At 47.4% G+C, this 21,132-nt stretch overlaps 1 protein-coding gene across 1 annotated transcript in view; it reads left to right on the forward strand.

Annotated features, from left to right (window-relative positions):
* The window catches only part of PKHD1 (PKHD1 ciliary IPT domain containing fibrocystin/polyductin), an 808,705-nt gene that overhangs the window by 123,543 nt on the left and 664,030 nt on the right, over positions 1 to 21,132 (forward strand). Inside the window, exon 27 of the mRNA XM_089685961.1 lies at positions 20,622 to 20,844. Coding sequence (XP_089542087.1) covers positions 20,622 to 20,844 — 223 coding nt within the window. The remainder of the gene's footprint in view (positions 1 to 20,621; positions 20,845 to 21,132) is intronic.

The raw sequence follows: 21,132 nt of genomic DNA on the forward strand, positions 1-21,132 counted from the left end.
TATCGATCACATCACATCACATCACATCAAGGTAATACAAACAGCAAGGTATCATCAGTAACATAAGGTCAGTAGTACAAAACAATGAGAAAAGTGGTGGCCATGAGGCCAGTACAGCAAAATGGCCTTGGTGTCTAACATGGCATCAATCCGTAATGGAAGAACTAGCTTACAAGAAGAAAAGAGATAGGAGAAAAAGAGAGAGAAAGAGAAAAAAAACCCAAAGGGTTTACCTTCTCTATCTCCTCGTCCTCCAATGCCTACCCCTCCAAATGTCATACTACTACCAGCCGTAACCTCCGCAACCTTATCCCTCCCCCCCCTCCACTCTGCAGCTGATCAACTCCATGACAGCATCCTCCCCCTGTCCTGCCCCGACTTGGCTATGACTGCCTATAACAACGCGCTGTTAACAGCCGTCGACTCACTAGCGCCTTTAACCACACGCAACATCAGACCCCGACCGCTCCAGCCCTGGCAGACTGATCACACCAAAACCCTCAACAACACAGTCGTGCCCTGGAGCCAGGGGCGGACTGACAACTCATGAGGCCCCCGGGCAATAGGGGATCATGGGGCCCCTGTGTCCTTGTCCAAACTCAAAAAAGCCTATGAAAAAGGTACCAGGGGCATCTCATGGGGCCCCCTACTGACCTCGGGCCCTCGGGCAGTGCCCGAGTTTCCAAATGGTCAGTCCGCCCCTGCCTGGAGCGACTATGGTGCAAAACCAAATCCCAACAAAACTTCACCCACTACAAATCTGCCTTCCACACCTACACCTCCTCCCTCCATGCAGCCAAACAAGCCTACTTCCTGACCCTCATCAAGACCCTCTCCTCCAATCCTTGCCGACTCTTCTCCACCTTCAACTCTTTACTCTCTCCACCCCCACCTCCACCCAGCACCTCACTCACCGCCCTTGAGATTGCCAATCACTTCAAAAACAAGATTGACACAATTTGCAAGGACATCGCCGCAACTCACACTCCCTCTCAACCCGTCCCCTCTCACACAGCTACCCCCTCATCCCCCCTCTCCCTCGACATAACCCGCAGGGACTTCCTCACTGCTCAAACTCCCTCCAACCCCGTTCCCCCTCACTCAGCTACCCCCTCATCACCCCTCTCCCACGGCCCCACCACTGCTCTGACCTCCACTTCCACCCCACCCTACATTCCGCATACTGAAGCCCCCTCAACACTCCGCACCTTTGACCTTACTACCATCGAGGAAGTCTCCAAGGTCCTCTCTGATGCCCCCCTCACCACCTGCCCCCTCGACCCTATCCTCTCACAACTCCTACAACCACCTTCCCCCTCCATCCTATGCTCCCTCACCCACATCTTTAATTTCTCCCTCTCCTCCGGCACTTTCCCCTCCCCTCTGAAGCATGCACACATCACCCCCATACTTAAAAAGCCCTCCCTGGACCCCAATGACCCAAACAACCTCAGACCCATCTCCCTGCTCCCATTCACATCCAAACTCCTCGAGCGCCTAGTCTTCACCCGCCTAAGTTCTCACCTCAACGACAACAACCTCCTCGATCCCCTACAGTCCAGCTTCCGTCCCCTACACTCCACTGAAACTGCCTTACTCAAACTCTCCAACGAGCTGCTAACCGCCAAAGCTAATGGCCACTATTCAGTGCTCCTACTCCTTGACCTCTCCGCGGCCTTCGACAAAGTCGACCACCCCCTCCTCCTCAAAAAACTACACTCCCTCGGCCTCAGAGATTCTGCTCTCTCCTGGCTCTCATCCTACCTGTCACAACGCTCTTTCAGCGTTACCTATAATGCTACCACCTCCCCCTCACTCCCCCTCCCTGTTGGGGTCCCTCAAGGCTCCGTCCTCGGGCCCCTTCTCTTCTCCATCTACACCTCCTCCCTTGGCCAACTCATACACTCTCACGGCTTCAACTACCACCTATATGCCGACAACACACAAATCTATCTCTCAACCCCCCACCTCACCCCCTCAGTCTCCGCCCGAATCACACACCTACTGAGCGACATATCAGACTGGATGTCGCTCCACTTCCTTAAACTGAACCTCTCCAAAACCGAGTTTCTTGTCTTCCCCTATTGACTTCCCCATCATGTCCAACAACACCACCATCAAACCCGCCCCGCAGGCCAGAGTACTTGGTGTCATTCTGGACTCCAACCTATCCTTCCAGCCCCAAGTCCAATCTTTAACAAACTCGTGCAGACTCCACCTCCGCAACATCGCCAAAATACGCGCGTTCCTAACTCCAGAAACCACTAAATTCAAAATCCTAACACTGACGTACAAAGCCGTTCACCATACTGTCCCGAACTACATCACCGACCTAATATCCAAGTACCACCCAGCAGGCACACTCCGCTACTCACAAGACCTCCTTCTGTCTAGTTCCCTGGTCTCCTCCTTCCATGCCCGCCTCCAGGACTTCTCCAGGCTGTCACCCATCCTCTGGAACTCCCTGCCCAAACCCATCAGATTATCACCTACTGTCCTCTCCTTTAGGTGCACCCTGAAAACCCACCTTTTCAGGGAAGCCTACCTCACCCCCTGCTAACTTGCCGACCTCCTCCACTCTTCCTACCACTCCATCCCCCACAGATTTCTCCTCCTGTGCCACCATCCCCTCCCTCCTAGATTGTAAGCTCGAAAGAGCAGGGCCCTCGATCCCCTCATGTTTTGCATTGTATTGTTATTGTTCTGTCACATGTTCTGTCCCCCTTTGTAATGTACAGCGCTGAGCGAACTATTGGCGCTTTATAAATACTGTATAATAATAATAATAATAATGGGGGGAGGAGGGAGGTAAGGGAAAGGAACAGAGGGTGGTAAGGGAAAGGGGGATGGGGGTGTGATGCAGGGGATATCCGTTCCACTAGAAGCGAAAAGACTCTGGACCAAAAACGGCTCAATATAGGGCAGGTCCACCAAATATGTAGCAGAACACCAAGAGTCTGGCATCTTTGAAAGCAGAAGCTGTAATGGCCAGGGAAAACGTGCTAATCTGGAAGGGATCATATACCATCTGTTCATCACTTTATAGGCTGATTCGAGTATGGTGACATTATTGGTGCTGGAGGCGGTAGAGGACCAAACGACCTGCCAATCCAGGGTGGACTTGTGAGCCTTCAAACCTTCCTCCCACCGAGTCACATAGGCATGGGTTGTCGACTTGGTTAGTTGGTTGAGTTGAGAATATACCAAGGAGATAAGTTTATAAGCCAATGGGGTGTGGTGACAGGTATGGTCAAAGACAATAAGCATTGTGGTGAGGTCTTTATCCCAGATTAGACCAGAAATCCAGTGTCTAATCTGAGTGAATCAAAAGAGCTCAGACGCTGGAGCTTTAAATCATTCTCCAGTTGTTTGCCAGGAGAGATTGGAGCCCTTCTCCAAAAAGGAGAGAGCAGTATTGAAACTGTGCATGGTCCACCAGCAGAAAGATGGTGGGGAGTCGAGACCTGGCAGTAAGAGAGGATTGCCCGTAAAGGGGAGTAAAGGCAACTAGCATTTTTAAAGAGACCAGCAATGCAAACCTCAGTTTTCTTCTCACTACAACTTTCACAAAAAGTGAAAAGGTGAACCTACTCCAGATATCCGGGCCACCCTTCCTGACTCCCCCTACAAAGAGCAGCCTTGGTGCTTTGTGCTGCCAGTGTAGTGGTCCATTCACTGTACACTGCAATGGACAACCCCTGAGTGGGTATTCATCATAATGTCTACAATGGCAATTGCTAATTGGTCAGCACAGTCATGTGACTGCCTTTATGAGCAATATGATAGATACTCAATCTGGGGCTGGGGCTGCAGTGTATGGTATGTGGACTGGCAGCATGGAGTATCACAGCCACTATGCACAGCAAAGTCCGGAAGGGTAGCCAGGAGTTAATTCACATTTAATTTTTAATGAAAAGGTGAGCAAACCTTTTAAATTACTATTTCACGATATACTTTGGTATTGAATATTGTAATGAGACAGTTGTTAGATAAAACAACAACCAGCCTGTATGGACCCCTTCCTGTTTAGGTCATTTTCCAGTTGTCAGCGCTGCGATAGTTTGAATGACAGTTGCTTGGTTCATGCAACACTGTATCCAAATAATTGTATAATGCATTTTGAAACAAACAGAACTTTCTTCTGGTGGTAATAAATATTAACCACTGTTTTTTGGTTGGTTTTTTTTACATTTTTGCTATATAAAGGAAAAAAGAACAATTTTGCAAAAAAAGTTTCCCTTACTTTCTGTTATAAAACAAGTCAAATAAAAATGGAAGAACACTACAAGCACCCTCAAAATGACCACTTTTTTGAAACCCAAAAGTGATCTCATTCTTGTCAAAATTTTTGAAAAACATACTGATATTGAGGGGGTTAAAAATGAATTAAGGTGTGCTGTACCTTTAAAAGTCACCCACTGAGTACAAGTGTGAGTTTTCTGTAATTATTGAAAGAAAGTTTCATGGCGGATAAAAACAGCTGTATTTATACTGAGATTAAATTACACAGGTGGACTCTACTAATTAGGTGACTTCTGAAGGCAATTGGTTCCACTAGATTTTAGTTAGGGGCATCAGAGTGAAGGGAGCTGAATACAAATGCACGCCACACTTTTCAGATATTTATTTGTCAAATATTTTGAAAACCATTTATCATTTTCCTTCCACTTCACAATTATGTGCCACTTTGTGTTAGTCTATCACATTAAATCCCAATAAAATACATTTATGTTTTTGGTTGTAACATGACAAAATGTGGAAAATACCTCTGTGGTCAACTGTCACCTAGAGTGGAGAAAATAGACTGCTCCTGCCTGCACCCCCCCCCCCCTTTCCCCTTTAACAGATGCTGTCTTTGGCTATGCAACACAGTAAAGAACAACAGGAGAAATGCAATAAACATAATTAAAGCACAATAGGAAATAACATTATAGTGTCCTCTGGAGAGTCATATTGCAGGTAATCATCTTGTGGATGTGACTCTGGGGCAATAGGTGAATGGGGGTCAATCAGACTTTCCATAACCCCATCAGCTGGGGCCAAGTCTGAATCCTCAGTTGCTTCTGGACAGTCTGTGGAGCTTGAAGGAGTGGCTGCACTGTCTGTAGTTGCTGTACAAGGGCTTCCTGATTCTAGATCAGGAGAGGCCGGACACTCAAGCAAGAGAGAAGGCAGGTACCAACAGGGACCAACAGGGACTTCCTCTACAGTTGGGACATCCACAGGATCAAACATTTCTCTATCTCCTGTTAGTTTGGCAGAACAGTTGCCACTTTGCACATAGAGTCTCAGCAGGTTGTGGTGGAGATGTCTCTTGACAGGATTAGGTCTCTCTGAGATTACATCATACACTGGAGTAGGAGGAAAGGCTTGTTGTTCAACCCAATAGGGAGTATGCTCCCACCTGGGCTCCAGTTTACTGCCTTGCTCGTTCTTGGTATTTTTCACCAATACCCAGTCCAGATGCTTGGTGTGATCCCCAAAAGTTTTGAAGAAAATGATGATATCATCCAAGTAGATTAGCAGAGTCTCAAAGCTAACATTTCCCAGGCATCTCTCCATCAAGCACTAAAAAGTTCTGCCTGCTTTACCCAAACCAAAGGGCATTTGGTAAAATTCGGACAGCCCCAGGTGTATAACAAAGACAGTCTTTTTGATCTTGATGTCTCACTAGGACTTGCCAGTAGCTGCTTGCCAAGTCAAGGGTGGAGATGTGCTTGGCTTGACCCAATACCATAAGTGACTCCTTTACTCGGGGTAACGGGTAAGCATCCCAATGCATACAGGTTTTTAACATGTGGTAGTTTATGCAAAACTACAGACTTTCTTCTTTCTTTAGCACCAGAATTACTGGGGCAGCCCATTGATTACAGCCATCTTGAATCACTCCACTCTGCAGTATGTTGCAGAGTAAGTCCTTGACTTCCTGGCACAAAGCTGGGGGAATATGACGGTGGAACATCCCCTGTATGGACTGGATGATTAATGGCCTTAGTGTAACCGTAGTCTTCCAGGCTGGCAGCAAAAACCAGTAGACGTTTGTCAAGCAGCTGGTGAAGTAGCCTTTTCTGCTGTAGTGGATGATCCCTGCAGGGGATTTCTAGCTATTTCAACAGCAACTTGTATTGAGATTCCTCCAATGAGGACATGACTGCTTGTAGAGGGGCACAAATGGCCTCTAACCTGGGTTTAGCCTCTGAAATACAGTGACAGGGCACTACCTACAGATCTGTGGCATGGTTTGGAAGTGAAACTGGGGTTGTTCCCAGGTTGATGAGCTCTACCAAGACCTTTTTCTTTGAGGACCTTGGACAAGGTGTGAGTGACCAGCCACTCCCCTGGCACGACTGTGTCCTTGCAGGGTTCCACCATTACTGCAGCTCCTTGAAGTTTTGTGTGGGCCCCAATGGGAGAAGCTCATACCTCTTAGAGGGGTACTTGGAGTAGTTTTTGTTTGGGTGGCATGCAGACAATTCCCTCCTGTTCGAACTGTCAAGGTCCTACCTTTCCTCAGGGCTTGTGCTGCTCTATGTGCTGGCATCCATCTTAGGTGTCTGCAGAGCATTGTGGCATCCTTTATGCTTCAGCCTCTGCGGCTCCTCCCCCAGGAGGTGGCGGCTTATCACATATAAGTCTGCTGTTTGTAGCTGTCCATTGCATTTGTGTCCTGTCTGTTGCACAGCAGCAAGCTCCCGTTTAGTTTCTCATTGCTCTCCTGGATACCGACTCGACTTTGGCAAGACTTCTTCCTGGCTTCTGACCCCGGCTCTGGCGACCATCCTTCCTGGCTTCTGACCCCTGGCGGTGAGCCCATGCAGCTGGGGTTTGCTCGGCTTTCCGAGGGGGAGCAGGCCTCTCGGCGTCGGGAGGGTCGCTGCCTGTACTGTGGTCTCAGTGGGCATTTTCGGCATTCCTGTCTGGTACCTCCGGGAAACGCTCGCACCTGAGATCCTGTCGCGGGCAGATCTTGGGTGGAGTTTCCTCGTCCTTGGTTTCCCGCAAAGATAAACCTCTAATCACCGTTGTCCTCTTTTGGGCGAAAGGCTCGGTGACGGCCCAGGCGTTGGTAGACTCTGGTGCTGGCGGGTTGTTTATAGACAGTTCGTTTGCTGCCCAGTACTCCATTCCTCTGCAGGCTCGAGTTACTCCATTGGTCCTGGAGGCGATAGATGGCAGGCCTCTGCAACCGCCGCAGGTTACCCACGAGACCCTGCCGGTTGAAGTAGCTATTGGGGCTGTTCACAGGGAGTTGGCCTGTTTCCAGGTAATTTCTTCCCCGCACTACTCCGTGGTTTTGGGATATCCCTGGCTCTGCATTGCCCACTGACTATGGGGAGTACCTGGATGTGTTTGACAAGGTGCGCGCCGGTGCTCTGCCTCCTCATCGTCCATACGATTGTGCCATAACCTTACAACCCGGTGCCACTCCTCCGCGTGGCAGGGTGTATCCTCTTTCGGTTGCGGAGAATCAGGCCATGGAGGAGTATGTTGCGAATGCGCTTTCCTGGGGGCACTTTCGCAAATCTACTTCTCCAGCAGGAGCTGGCTTTTTCTTTGTGAAAAAGAAGGGCGGTGAATTGAGGCCTTGCATTGATTTTAGGGTTCTCAATCGAATCACGATTAAGAATGCTTACCCAATTCCGTTGATTACCGAATTGTTCGACCGCCTCAAGGGAGCAACGGTCTTTACTAAACTCGACCTTAGGGCTGCGTACAACCTCGAATGGATCAAGGAGGGCGACGAGTGAAAGACCGAGTGCAACACCAGAACTGGCCACTATGAATCCCTGGTTATGTCCTTCGGGTTGTGTAACGTGCCCGCAGTCTTTCAGGAGTTCATTAATGATGTCTTTCGTGACTTGTTGCAGCAGTGCGTGGTCGTTTACTTGGACGACATCCTGGTTTACTCTGCGTCTATGGAGTCTCATATCCAGGATGTTAAGCAGTTGCTGCAACGGTTACGTGAGAATGAGCTTTTCTGTAAGCTTGAGAAGTGTGAATTTCACCTATCCCATGTTGCCTTTTTGGGCTACATCCGTTCCGCTGTGGGATTTTCCATGGACGCTCAGAAGGTTTCGGCAGTTCTGCAGTGGCCTCGTCCCAGTGGTCTTCGGTCCATTCAGCGCTTTTTGGGATTTGCCAACTATTATCGGAAGTTTATCAGGAACTTCTCCACGCTGGCCAAGCCTCTCTCAGATCTGACCAAGAAGGGCAGTAATCCCCACAAGTGGTCATCCGAGGCCATCTTAGCTTTCGAAGCTCTGAAATCCGCCTTCGCTTCGGCTCCGATACTGTCTCATCCCAATCCTGGGTTGCCTTTTGTCCTCGGAGTTGATGCATCTGAGACGGGAGTAGGCGCCCTCCTGTCTCAGCATCGGTCGCCCAATGGACCCCTTCTTCCCTGTGGGTTCTATTCTAGGAAGCTTCCTCCGCAGAATGCAACTACAAGATTGGAGACAGGGAGTTGTTGGCCACTATTCAGGCTCTCAAGGAATGGAGGCACCTGCTCGAGGGTTCTGCAGTTCCGGTTCTCATTCTCACTGACCACAAGAACCCGACGTATCTCTCGGAAGCTAAGAGGTTGAGCTCTGTTCTTGTCGTGTTTTAACTATGTGGTCTCCTATTTGCCTGGCTCCAAGAATGTCAGGGCTGATGCCTTGTCGTGGCAATACTCTGAGCTGTCCAGGGAGGACTCTGAGCCAACCTCGGTCATACCTCCGGATCAGATCCTGGCTGCCATTTGTACCAGCCTGACTTCTCCCCTTGGGGAGCAGATTTTGGCGGCTCAAACTGATGCTCCCTCTGAGAGACCGGCTGGTAGATGTTTCGTACCTGAGGGATTGCGCACCCCCTTGCTGCGTACCTACCATAACTTCAAGACTGCCGGTCATCCAGGGAGGAACCAGTTGTCCTGGGTCGTTTATTCTGGTGGCCATCTCTCCGTTCCGACATCGCCTCATATGTAGCGGCATGTTCTGTCTGTGCCCAGAATAAATCTCCTCGGCATCTTCCATTAGGCCTTCTGCAACCCATTCCCAATGGGGAGCGTCCCTGGTCACACCTGGGCATGGATTTTATTGTAGACCTCCCTGCGTCTCGAGGCTATACGGTCATTCTTATGGTCATTGATAGTTTCTCCAAGATGTGCCATTGTGTTCCGTTCAAGAAATTGCCGACTGTGCAAGAACTGGCTACGGTTTTCGCCAGGGAGATCTTTCGCTTGCATGGGTTGCCTAAGGTGATTGTCTCGGACCGTGGGAGCCAGTTTGTGTCCAGGTTCTGGCGTGCCTTCTGCTCCCAGTTGGGTATCAAGCTCTCCTTCTCTTCGGCCTACCACCCGCAGTCCAACGGGGCTGCGGAGCATTCCAACCAGGCCCTGGAACAATTCCTTCGCTGCTATATCTCAGACCATCAAGACAATTGGGTCGATCTCCTGCCATGGGCAGAGTTTGCGAGGAACTCGCCTGTCAACTCCTCCTCCGGGATGTCTCCCTTCATGACCAACTATGGGTTCCAACCCGCTGTATTGCCTGAGTTGTTCTCGCCACAGGACATTCCGACTGTGGATAACCATCTTGCTGCCCTGCGTTCCTCGTGGGGGCAGATCCAGAGGTCCTTGAAGGACTCAGCTCAGCGTCAGAAGCTCCAGGCTGATCGTAGACGGTTGCCCGCTCCTTCATACCGGGTTGGAGATTGGGTGTGGCTGTCCACTCGTAACCTCAATCTTCGGGTGCCCGCACCAAAACTGGCTCCCTGTTTTGTTGGTCCTTTCTGCATCCTCCGCAGGGTGAACCCGGTTGCCTATGCCCTTGCTCTTCCTCCTGGGATGCGTATCTCCAATGTCTTCCACGTATCCCTGTTGAAACCTCTGGTCTGTAATCGCTTTACTGCCTCTCTGCCTCAGCCTCGTCCTATCCGGGTTGACGGTCATGAGGAGTATGAGGTGAGCCGCATCCTGGACTCTCGGTTGGTCTGCGGTTGGGTGCAGTTCCTGGTCCATTGGCGTGGTTATGGTCCCGAGGAGCGTTCCTGGGTTCTTTCCGCAGATGTTCCTGCTCCTGCCCTCCTCCGTGCTTTTCACGCCCGCTTTCCCCAGAAGCCTTATGTTGAGCTGTGGAGGGGGAGGGGCCCATGAGGAGGAGGTACTGTCAAGGTCCAACCTTTCCTCAGGGCTTGTGCTGCTCTATTTGCTGGCATCCATCTTAGGTGTCTGCAAAGCATTGTGGGATCCTTTATGCTTTCAGCTTCTGCGGCTCCTCCCCCAGGAGGTGGCGGCTTATCACATATAAGTCTGCTGTTTGTAGCTGTCCATTGCATTTGTGTCCTGTCTGTTGCACAGCAGCAAGCTCCCGTTTAGTTTCTCATTGCTCTCCTGGATACCAACTCGGCTTTGGCAAGACTCCTTCCTGGCTTCTGACCCTGGCTCTATCGACCATCCTTCCTGGCTTCTGACCCCGGCTCTGGCGACCATCCTTCCTGGCTTCTGACCCCGGCTCTGGCGACCATCCTTCCTGGCCTCTGACCCCGGCTCTGGCGACCATCCTTCCTGGCTACTGTCCTACCAAGTCATCCGATGTTGCTGTTGGACTTGCATAGACTCTCTCTTGTTTTTGTATAATAAACCTACCTTTAATTGCACCTCCTTGTGTGTCTGGCTCCTCGCTCCCTGACACGAACTGCTTCCTTGCTGCCCTCTGATAAGTTTCATAGGCCCATATTACGCTGAGCCACACAGCTCCCAGACCGCAACCCTGTCCACACAGGCTGGAATGTTAAACTTGACCAGAAAGTAGGGCAAGTCCAGGTACTTTAACAAGTTCATTCTTAGAACAATATGCACTGCACAGCTTATAGGGCCACAAGTCACTACTACTCCAACGAGGTCCACCACTTGATTGTCAATCTGAATCCATAAAGAGGTGACACCTTCTACCAGGATGGGCACCTTAAGCAATAGGCAGGAGGGATCTAGCTGGTCTCCTAAATCTCTGGGCATAGTCATACTCCATGACAGTGTCCTCTGACCCCATTTCAATCAGGTACGGGACCTCTTGTCCATTAATGAGGGTGGCCACCACTGGGCTTGGTGCTACCATATAGTCAGGCTTGGTGGGACCTTGAGTTGATTGTCCTGGGGTTCATCCCTCTGCCCCAGGAACCACTAACCTAAGAGATAAACAACATCCAACTCAACCTCCCGTTCAGTCCTCATGGCTGAAGACTAATGCTCAAAGCAAAGTGTTCTGACATTTGAGCAGCAATTGCATAGTGGAGAGGGACAGGAGCCTGCATCCAGTAAATCCATCACATGAAAAATCTTTATTGGCCACATATAAATCACAACATAAATACGCTTACATGTTTCAGCTGTAACAGCCTTCCTCATAGCACCACTTGTGATGTGACTTATATGTAGCCAATAAAGATTTTGCTACATACTATAATGCATATGTCAATCTAAAACTATAAGTCCAAAGCGGGCCATACAGAGAAAATTTAAATCAGTCAATTGTTTAAACGACTTCTGTCGAAGGGACATGTTGGAAAATTTTCCATCGATCAGTGGCTGCAGCCAATCAGCTGCAGCCACTGATCAGTGTATTCTGACAGCAGTCCATGCTGTGGTCAGAATACCATTTCAGGGTGGAGGTGATTTCTCCATCCACTTTATATGTGCGAAAATAGGAATCCAGTATTTATTTTTTTTAGTTCAGCCAGAACAGTGTATGGCTGACTTTGGACTACCTTTCCCACAGGGTGACAACGCTGCTGTATGATTTCACTGCAGAACAAAGAGCACTGTCATCCTATTAAAGGAAGTGGAAAAGTAACAGATCTAATGGGTAGTGTCCACAGGTAATAAAACCTAAAGAGGGGGAATTCACACAAAAATGGCAGTGTTAAAGCGGCATTAACCACTAGCCTACAGGGCACTTATACCCCCTTCCTGCCCAGGCCAATTTCCAGCTTTCAGCGCTGTTGTACTTTGAATGACAATTGCGCAGTCATGCAACACTGTACCCATATGACATTTTTATAATTTTTTTTTGTGACATATAGAACTTTATTTTGTTGGTATTTAATCACCTCTGGGATTTTTATTTTTTCTTAAACCAAAAACCACTGAAAATTTTGAAAAAAAACTTCTTAGTTTTTGTTATAAAATTTTGTAAATAAGCGATTTTTCTCCTTCACTGATGTGCGCTAATGAGGTTGCAGTGGTGGGCACTGATAGGCTGCACTGATAGACACTGATAGGTGGCACTGATGGGCAATGATAAGGAGGCACTGGTAGGTGGCACTGATGGGCATTGACAGACATCACTGATGGGCACTGAAAGGCAGCACTCTTATATGGCACTGATAGGTGGCACTGATAGGCGGCACTGACTGGCACTGTTAGGTGTCACTGACTGGCACTGTTAGGCAGCACTGATGGGCAGCAATGAGGGGCACTGATAGGTGGCACTGATGCACACTGATAGGCGGCACTGACTGCCATTGATAGGCAGCACAGGCTGGCACTGATTGGCAGTACTGATAGGTGGCACTGACTGGCATTGATAGGTGGCACTGACTGGCACTGATGGGTGACAGTGAAAGGCAGCTCACATGGGCACTGATATGTGGCATTGATGTGCATTGGTAGGCACTGAAATGTGGCATTGATGTGGCACTGATGGTCACTGGCAGGTGGCATGGTTGAGCACTGACAGCTGGCACTGACGGACACTGACAGGTGGCACTGCTGGGGCTACACAGATCATCAGGGCACACTGATCATCAGTGTCCTGATGATCAGTGCACATGTCCCCTCTGAGGGATGCCGATTACCGGCTCTCCTCTCGAGCTCTCAGCGTGACAGCTCGTGAGGAGAGAAATGCTGATAACCGGCATTTCCCTATTTACATGCGATCAGCTGTGATTGAACACAGCTGATCACATGACCGAGCTGACATCTACGGCATTTCCGTTGATAGGTGATTCGCTGTGTCTGAGGGACACAGCGCACCACCGACGCCACGCGCTTAGAATGGGAGGACATCAAATGACGTCCTCCCAGAATTAGAGAACCGCCTTGCGCCCGTCATTGTACTATATGGCAGGCGGGAGGCAGTTAAACCCAAAACTAAAAATTTTATGTATTGCAGCTTATATTAGACATGGTGGCTGCATCAGTTTTTTTCCCCTCTTTTTTCTGACCAGTAACACACCTCCTGTATTAGTGAGACACAACTCTGGATGCATGAGCACAGGAGGCACAGCAGACTGCAACATTGTCAGAGCAGATTTGAAAAAAAATAAAAAATTGAAGCCAAACTCCAGTTCACACTTTTTGATCAGTTACAGTAGTTTTTTTTTTCCTTTTGGGATAAAGGCTTTTATCCCATCATGAATAAATACAAGCTGATCAGTGTAAGCACCCCTGTCAGTGTTAAAGGGTTTGCCTAATCTATGTAAGCTGACATTCTGCTGGAGAGCTTGTGTTTTTGAAAATTAACAGACTTACTGGCCAGATCACCAGAATGAAGAAAGAAAGCCTAAAAAAAAAATGAATGCAGCCATCACATCTAAGAATTGGTAGTATAATATATAAGTAGCTGCAGTATAATAAATGTTTGCTTTTGTTGCTTTAATGTGGTGAGAGACAGACTTCATCATATGTCATTTTTTTAGTCTACCCGTCATCTTACTTTAATTATAACAGAGACCAGGAAGAATGCATAGCAGATGCAGAGCTGTAAAAACATAAAGTTCTACAGAAAGAAAACAATGGCACAGCTTCCCCTGGCGATGCAGTAAAAAGCGGAACAGACAATGTGGACGTAACATTAGATAATGCCATCCAATGGAAACATGATTTTATACTGTTCTCGGAAACCGAACGCATTCTGGGTTGTGTTGTTGTAGAGGGGAAATGTTTTCCTAGGAAATAAACAAGTTCTCTTTGCAATATTTATTAGCCTGTACCTGGCAGCCTTATCAACAGCTGGGCATGTGACAGAAGAATTATCCGAGCGGGCTCTCTGCTGTCATCTGTGCCGCACCCGGTGTGTGATGATTGCCGCGGCCTGGCTGTTGGAATGCAGAAGGCTTCTCCTCATGCAGCACTTTGCAGAATCTCTGTGATGCCACTGCGCTTTCCAGCTGTCTGCTTCCGACCACAAGAGGTCGGCTCAATCCCACTCCATCTGGACAGAGCTGTCTTGTCAGGAAACTGTCACCACCGCAGTCCCTGAAAGCCGTAATGAGGAGGACCTGTACCTGCTTGCTGCCATATTCCAGTCTGTCTACTCATCACAGGCTAGCTACTGAAATTGTTAATGGAACTGAACCCTTTTTTGTAATGACATAACATACCCAAGCTTGTTAACCCTGGTACCATGGAACACTCATCATGGTGTATTTACTATATGGTATTACGGCCTATTTACACCTATACTATATTGCCAAAAGTATTGGGCCGCCTGCCTTTACACGCACATGAACTTTAATGGTCTTAGTCTGTAGGGTTCCATATTCAGTTGGTCCACCCTTTGCAGCTATAACAGCTCCAACTCTTCTGGGAAGGCTGTCCACCAGGTTCAGGAGTGTGTCTATGGGACCATTCTTCCAGAAGCGCATCTCAGGGGTCAGGCACTGATGTCAGACTGATGTGGGATGCAGTTTCTCAGCTCCAATTCATACCAAAGGTGTTCTATCGGGTTGAGGTCAGGACTCTGTGCAGGCCAGTCAAGTTCCTCCAACCCAAATTCACTCATGTCTTTATGGACCTTGCTTTGTGTACTGGTGTGCAGTCATGTTGGAACAGGAAGAGGCCATCCCCAAACTGTTCCCACAAAGTTGGGGGCATGAAATTGTCCAAAATGTCTTGGTATGCTGACGCCTTAAGAGTTCCCTTCACTGGAACTGAGGGGCCAAGCCCAACCCCTGAAAAGCAACCCCACACCATAATCCCCACATCCACCAAACTTTGCACTTGGCACAATGCAGTCAGGCAAGTACCATTCTCAGACACATCCATCGAATTGCCAGACAGAGAAGCGTGATTCATCACTCCAGAGAACATGTCTTCACTGCTCTAGAGTCCAGTGGCAGCGTGCTTTTCACCACTGCATCCAACACTTTGCATTGCCCATTCCATGAAGCTGTCTACGCTCTGTTGTTGTGCTAATCTGAAGGCCACACAAAGTTTGGAGGTCTTTAGTTATTGAGTCTGTGAAGGAAGACCGAGGGCTGGGCCCACAGATTCAGTGGGTACACGATGCCACACAGACACAGACAGCGGTTCTTTTAAAACAATTACGTTTACTGAACAGTTATAGTGATCATGTAGTTGAGCATAAGTAAACAGAATGATAACAGCGCATAACCATACAGTAAGAATAATACTGTCTAACACTAACCCCATACTTTTCCCCAATGTCCAGAAAGCAGCCTGGCTGCGCCTGAATGTTCCTGAGCAAGATATAACGTTGGGGTGCACCCTAAGTATTGCGCAATACTATTTGTAATCCAAAAGAAAGTGGAGTATGTCTCTTGTAACTTTCTGGTATATCCAAAATGTCACTGACCACGTGTGGTGCGATGTGCTGCGGCAAAGCCGCACTTACGGTTCCCTGGCAGGCTCTTGGTGCTTTCTCCTAACCCACTCCGGAACCGGACCATACAGTCACTTGTTTCCTGACCTCGTTGTGGATCTTCCTTAGGTGCCCTCGCCAGATTCCACTGTGAGCCGTAAATCCTCTTCCAGGGCCCACACAGATTCTCCAGACGTCCTCGGCAACCAACAGCCAGACCCAGACTCCACTTCCTCCTCAGCACAGGAACTCCTCCCCTTCCCATAGAGTTTGTGATGCAGTAAGTCATTTCTTAATTGCAGCCTCAAACCTGCATTTACAGTTCACTATGACCCTTCTGAGGGTCCTACTCGGCCCCTAAATTAGTATTCATTAAACTTTATAGGGTAAATAAGCATTTATCTTATCTTAGCAAACGTCACTACAAAATCGATTCTTGTACTTTGCTGCCATCTACTGACCAAAGAGCATATTGCAGTTTAACATTACACACCAGTATTAATCCATGCGTCACACCCTTACATCTGCAGACAGTTAGAGACTTCTGGGTACTGTGTGCTTCAGCATGCGCTGACCCTGCTCTGTCATTTTACGTGGCCTACCACTTTGTGGCTGAGTTGCTGTTGTTCCCAGTTGCTTCCACGTTGTTATAATCCCACTAACAGGTGACCATGGAATATTTAGTAGCAAGGAAATATCACGGATGGACTTATCACGGTACCACGCTTGAATTCACTGAGCTCCTGAGAGCGACCCATTCTTTCACAAATGTTTGGAGAAGCAGTCTGCATGCCTTGGTGCTTAATTAAATACACCTGTGACCATGGAGGTGATTGGAAAACCTGAATTCAATGATTTGGAGGTGTCCCAATACTTTTGGCAATATACTGTATGTGGTCATTTCTATTGGTCCTCAATGAGCATCCACGCACCAGAAAAGAATCTGACCCTTAGCTTGTAGTAGTTTTGGGCGGTGTGGACTGATGTCAATGTGCAAAGTGTGAATTTGACATCTTTTTGAGATCATTCATTGCACATGCATTTGACCTGCTGCTTTTGCATTCCCATAGACTTATATGGGGACAGAAGCAGTTCTAAAGCAAACTAAAATAAACTTATATATAAATATATATATAAAATCGAGCGCAGTATGAGGATGTAGATAGGGTAGCTGCTGGCACAAAAGGCACCTCGTGAACCTCCAGAGTAATGGTAAAATATGAAAGTGCAGCGCTAACTTAAACAATGATTACACATAAGATAGATCCCATTTGAATGTGGATCGGCAAAAAAGACGGCGTCAGTTCATCAGATGTGCTAAATACGTATACAGTCTCCAACACTTGAAGAGCCAGGGATAGTAGATATCAGAAATGATAAAGAAAAGCCAAGTAATGCACTGACCAGATAGCGCAAGTTAAAGCGCATGGGACATTTAAGACCTGCCCCTGGTACTCAGCCACTGTATCACTGGAGCAAGGCGGTGTCATCTATAGGGTGACCACTAGATGTCATCTGTCCGGATGGAAGCTGTGTCCAGCCACTGTGTTGATGGATCAGGTGGGTGTTGTCTGTAGGGTGACCACTAGATGTCATCGGTTCCAGGAGAAACTGTATCACGGATCCAGGGATGTCACTGCAGATGTGTTCTTGTTAGGCACAATCCCAGGACCTACTGGATTTACAGGCTCCCCAGAAATAAAGAGCCCGTGGAAAAAGGCCTCAAATAGTGTGATAACGTTTATTTAAAATTGAACAATCAGAAAAGAACTTACTTAGCAAAGGTACAGCTGCTTATAAACGGCCAGACCGGAGGTACATGTACATAAGATAAACATAGCTCCGGACAGATGACATCTAGTGGTCACCCTATAGATGACACCGCCTTGCTCCAGTGATACAGTGGCTGAGTACCAGGGGCAGGTCTTAAATGTCCCATGCGCTTTAACTTGCGCTATCTGGTCAGTGCATTACTTGGCTTTTCTTTATCATTTCTGATATCTACTATCCCTGGCTCTTCAAGTGTTGGAGACTGTATACGTATTTAGCACATCTGATGAACTGACGCCGTCTTTTTTGCCGATCCACATTCAAATGGGATCTATCTTATGTGTAATCATTGTTTAAGTTAGCGCTGCACTTTCATATTTTACCACTAAAGCAAACTAAAGCCTGTTGAGATTGGCCTTTAGTCACATTCCTCTCATCTAAGTGGGGTTTCGTCAGCTCTAATGAATTTCAGGAACACAGGCCAGGATTTTATAACACATGGTTACCTCAAAGCAGGGATTGACAAATTTGCTTTGAATCTAGGAGTCAGCTAAAAAAGTTAGGAGCCAGGTTTTTTTTAGCGTAGCATGGGTTGTCAGCGTCCGGGGCTAAGCAAGTTTTGGGCAACAAGCGTCACATGGTGCGATTTGCCGTGAGACAATCACACCAAAACCACAGTACACTATAGGCGTCATTGAAAATAATAGCAAATGAACCTGCGTTTTGCGATCACAGTGATTCTGCCTTCATCCCAAAATGCCCAGGTGGGAATGGAGCTGCCCTGGTTCACACATATGCAATTTAAAAGTCACAGAATTGCATGACAGGTTAGATATTATGTTTTCCTATTGAGGTGGTTCCCACCGATGCAATCTGCACGCATTGTGTTTTGAGTGCCATTACAAAAAGGGTTTTGTGCAAGTTTGTATTAGTGCATTCCAGACCCCCAATTGATAGAGTGGCATGTGGAGATGAGTGTTCACATAGGATTGCTATTGCCAGTAATTTTTGCATTGAAGTCAAGGGGAGGTGTTTTTGCATTGACGTCAATGAGAGGTGATTTTGTCTTGAAGTCAACAGGAGGTGTTTTTGCATTGAAGTCAATAAGAGGCGTTTTTACATTGAAGTCAAGGGGACGCGATTTTGCATTGACATCAATAGGAGGCGTTTTTGTGTTATTGCAAATATTACATGGAACACAGAGGTGTTCTCTACACTGGAAGCAGTTGTCTTCAATGGTTGGCGTTGGCCAAATATTACATGGAACACAGAGGTGTTCTCTACAGTAGGAGCAATTGTCTTCAATGGTTGGCATTGCCCAAATATGACATGGAACACAGAGGCGTTCTCTGCACTGGGAGAAGCAGTTGTCTTAAATGGCTGACACTGCCCAAATATGACATGGAACACAAAGGCGTTCTCTACACTGGGAGAAGCAGTTGTCTTCAATGGCTGGCATTGCCCAAATATGACATGGAACACAGAGGCGTTCTCTACACTGGAGAAGCAGTTGTCTTCAGTGGCTGGCATTGCCCAAATATTACATGGAACACAGGCATTCTCTACACTGGGAGAAGCAGTTGTCTTCAATGGCTGGCATTGCCCAAATATGACATGGAACACAGAGGCGTTCTCTACACTGGGAGAAGCAGTTGTCTTAAATGGCTGGCAGTGCCCAAATATGACATGGAACACAGAGACATTCTCTACACTGGGAAAAGCAGTTGTCTTCAATGGCTGGCATTGCCCAAATATGACATGGAACACAGAGGCGTTCTCTACACTGGGAGAAGCAGTTGTCTTCAATGGTTGGCATTGCCCAAATATGACATGTAACACAGAGACATTCTCTACACTGGGAAAAGCAGTTGTCTTCAGTGGCTGGCATTGCCCAAATATTACATGGAACACAGAGGCATTCTCTACACTGGAGAAGCAGTTGTCTTCAGTGGCTGGCATTGCCCAAATATTACATGGAACACAGGCATTCTCTGTACTGGGAGAAGCAGTTGTCTTCAATGGCTGGCATTGCCCAAATATGACATGGAGCACAGGGGCGTTCTCTACACTGGGAGAAGCAGTTGTCTTCAGTGGCTGGCATTGCTCAAATATTACATGGAACACAGAGGCATTCTCTACACTGGGAGAAGCAGTTGTGTTCAATGGCTGGCATTGCCCAAATATGACATGGAACACAGAGGCGTTCTCTACACTGGGAGAAGCAGTTGTCTTCAATGGCTGGCATTGCCCAAATATTAGATGGAACACAGAGGCGTTCTCTACACTGGGAGAAGCAGTTGTCTTCAATCACTGGCATTGCCCAAATATTAGATGGAACACAGAGGCGTTCTTTACACTGGGAGAAGCAGTTGTCTTCAATGGCTGGCATTGCCCAAATATGACATGGAACACAGAGGCGTTCTCTACACTGGGAGAAGCAGTTGTCTTCAATGGCTGGCATTGCCCAAATATGACATGGAACACAGAGGCGTTCTCTACACTGGGAGAAGCAATTGTCTTAAATGGCTGGCATTGCCCAAATATTACATGGAACACAGATGTGTTCTTTACACTGGAAGCAGTTGTCTTAAATGGCTGGCATTGCCCAAATATTACAAAGAACACAGAGGTGTTCTTTACACTGAAAGCAGTTGTCTTCAGTGGCTGGCATTGCCCAAATATTACATGGAACACAGAGGTGTTCTCTACAGCGATCAGTTGTCTTCAATGGCTGGAACTGACCAAACATGACATGGAACACAGAGGCGTTCTCTGCCTTGGGAGAAGCAGTTGTCTTCAATGGTTTGCATTGACCAGATATCACATGGAACACAGAAGCGTTTTCAACACCAGGAGAAGCAGTTGTCTTCAATGGCTGGCATTGCCCAGACATTACATGCAACACAGAGACACACCGATCAGATCAATTGTATATCCTGTTCTTCTCAATACAATCTTTCTAATCTGTTGGCTCGGGGGAACTTGGCTGACATCAAACATGCTTGCTAAGTGTTTCCTATCAAAGTATTTAGTGCATGCAAGAGACCTAAAAGCTATATATCTGTAGTGATATGGTTCAATAAATGATGTACAATAAATATTTATCTTGTTCCATTCTTCCTTTGGCACATACCTTTTTATTAGCTTTTATATTTGCTTGTAGCATTGCTGCCAAATGAATATATAAAGAAATGTTTGTATAAAGTGGTTTGGGAATGGTATGCACTCAGGATGACCATGTTGGTAAGAGATCTATTTTATCTTTGGTAGGTTCATGGAGCTTCCTGTGTGACATGACAGTAGAGCCTGGGGCACAGTGCCGTGAGAATCGAAACAACGTCATTCATTGTGATGTCACCGTACAAGTGGGAACCATCCGTGTGACAGAATCCCTGGCTTACCTCCATGTGTGCCATCCTCACAGGGTGTGTGATGCTTTCTCTCTGCCAAATAGCACTGACAATGTAGTCAACATCACAGGACTTTTTATCAGGTATGAACTCCTATGGATGACACTACACTAATGGTCTGGTTTAACACTTTTGTAACCAGAGTACTGGTTACAATAAACAGAAAAGCCTACAAAACAACGTGAACAGAGAATTCACAAAACAAAAGGGGTTACATGAAGGACAATGCGATACTCAAAAAATGTAATCAGAATATGTTTTTATTAGCAAAATTGCAATATGAGACAATTGAGTAAAGACTGCAAGGTAGCCATCACCTCAATATTCGACAGTACAAAAAACAACCTAAAACCAAAAAATAAAAAAGAGAG

Source organism: Staurois parvus, unplaced genomic scaffold (assembly GCF_062004578.1).
Source record: "Staurois parvus isolate SC_StPar_1 unplaced genomic scaffold, SC_StPar_1.0 ptg000390l, whole genome shotgun sequence".
NCBI classification, from domain to species: domain Eukaryota; kingdom Metazoa; phylum Chordata; class Amphibia; order Anura; family Ranidae; genus Staurois; species Staurois parvus.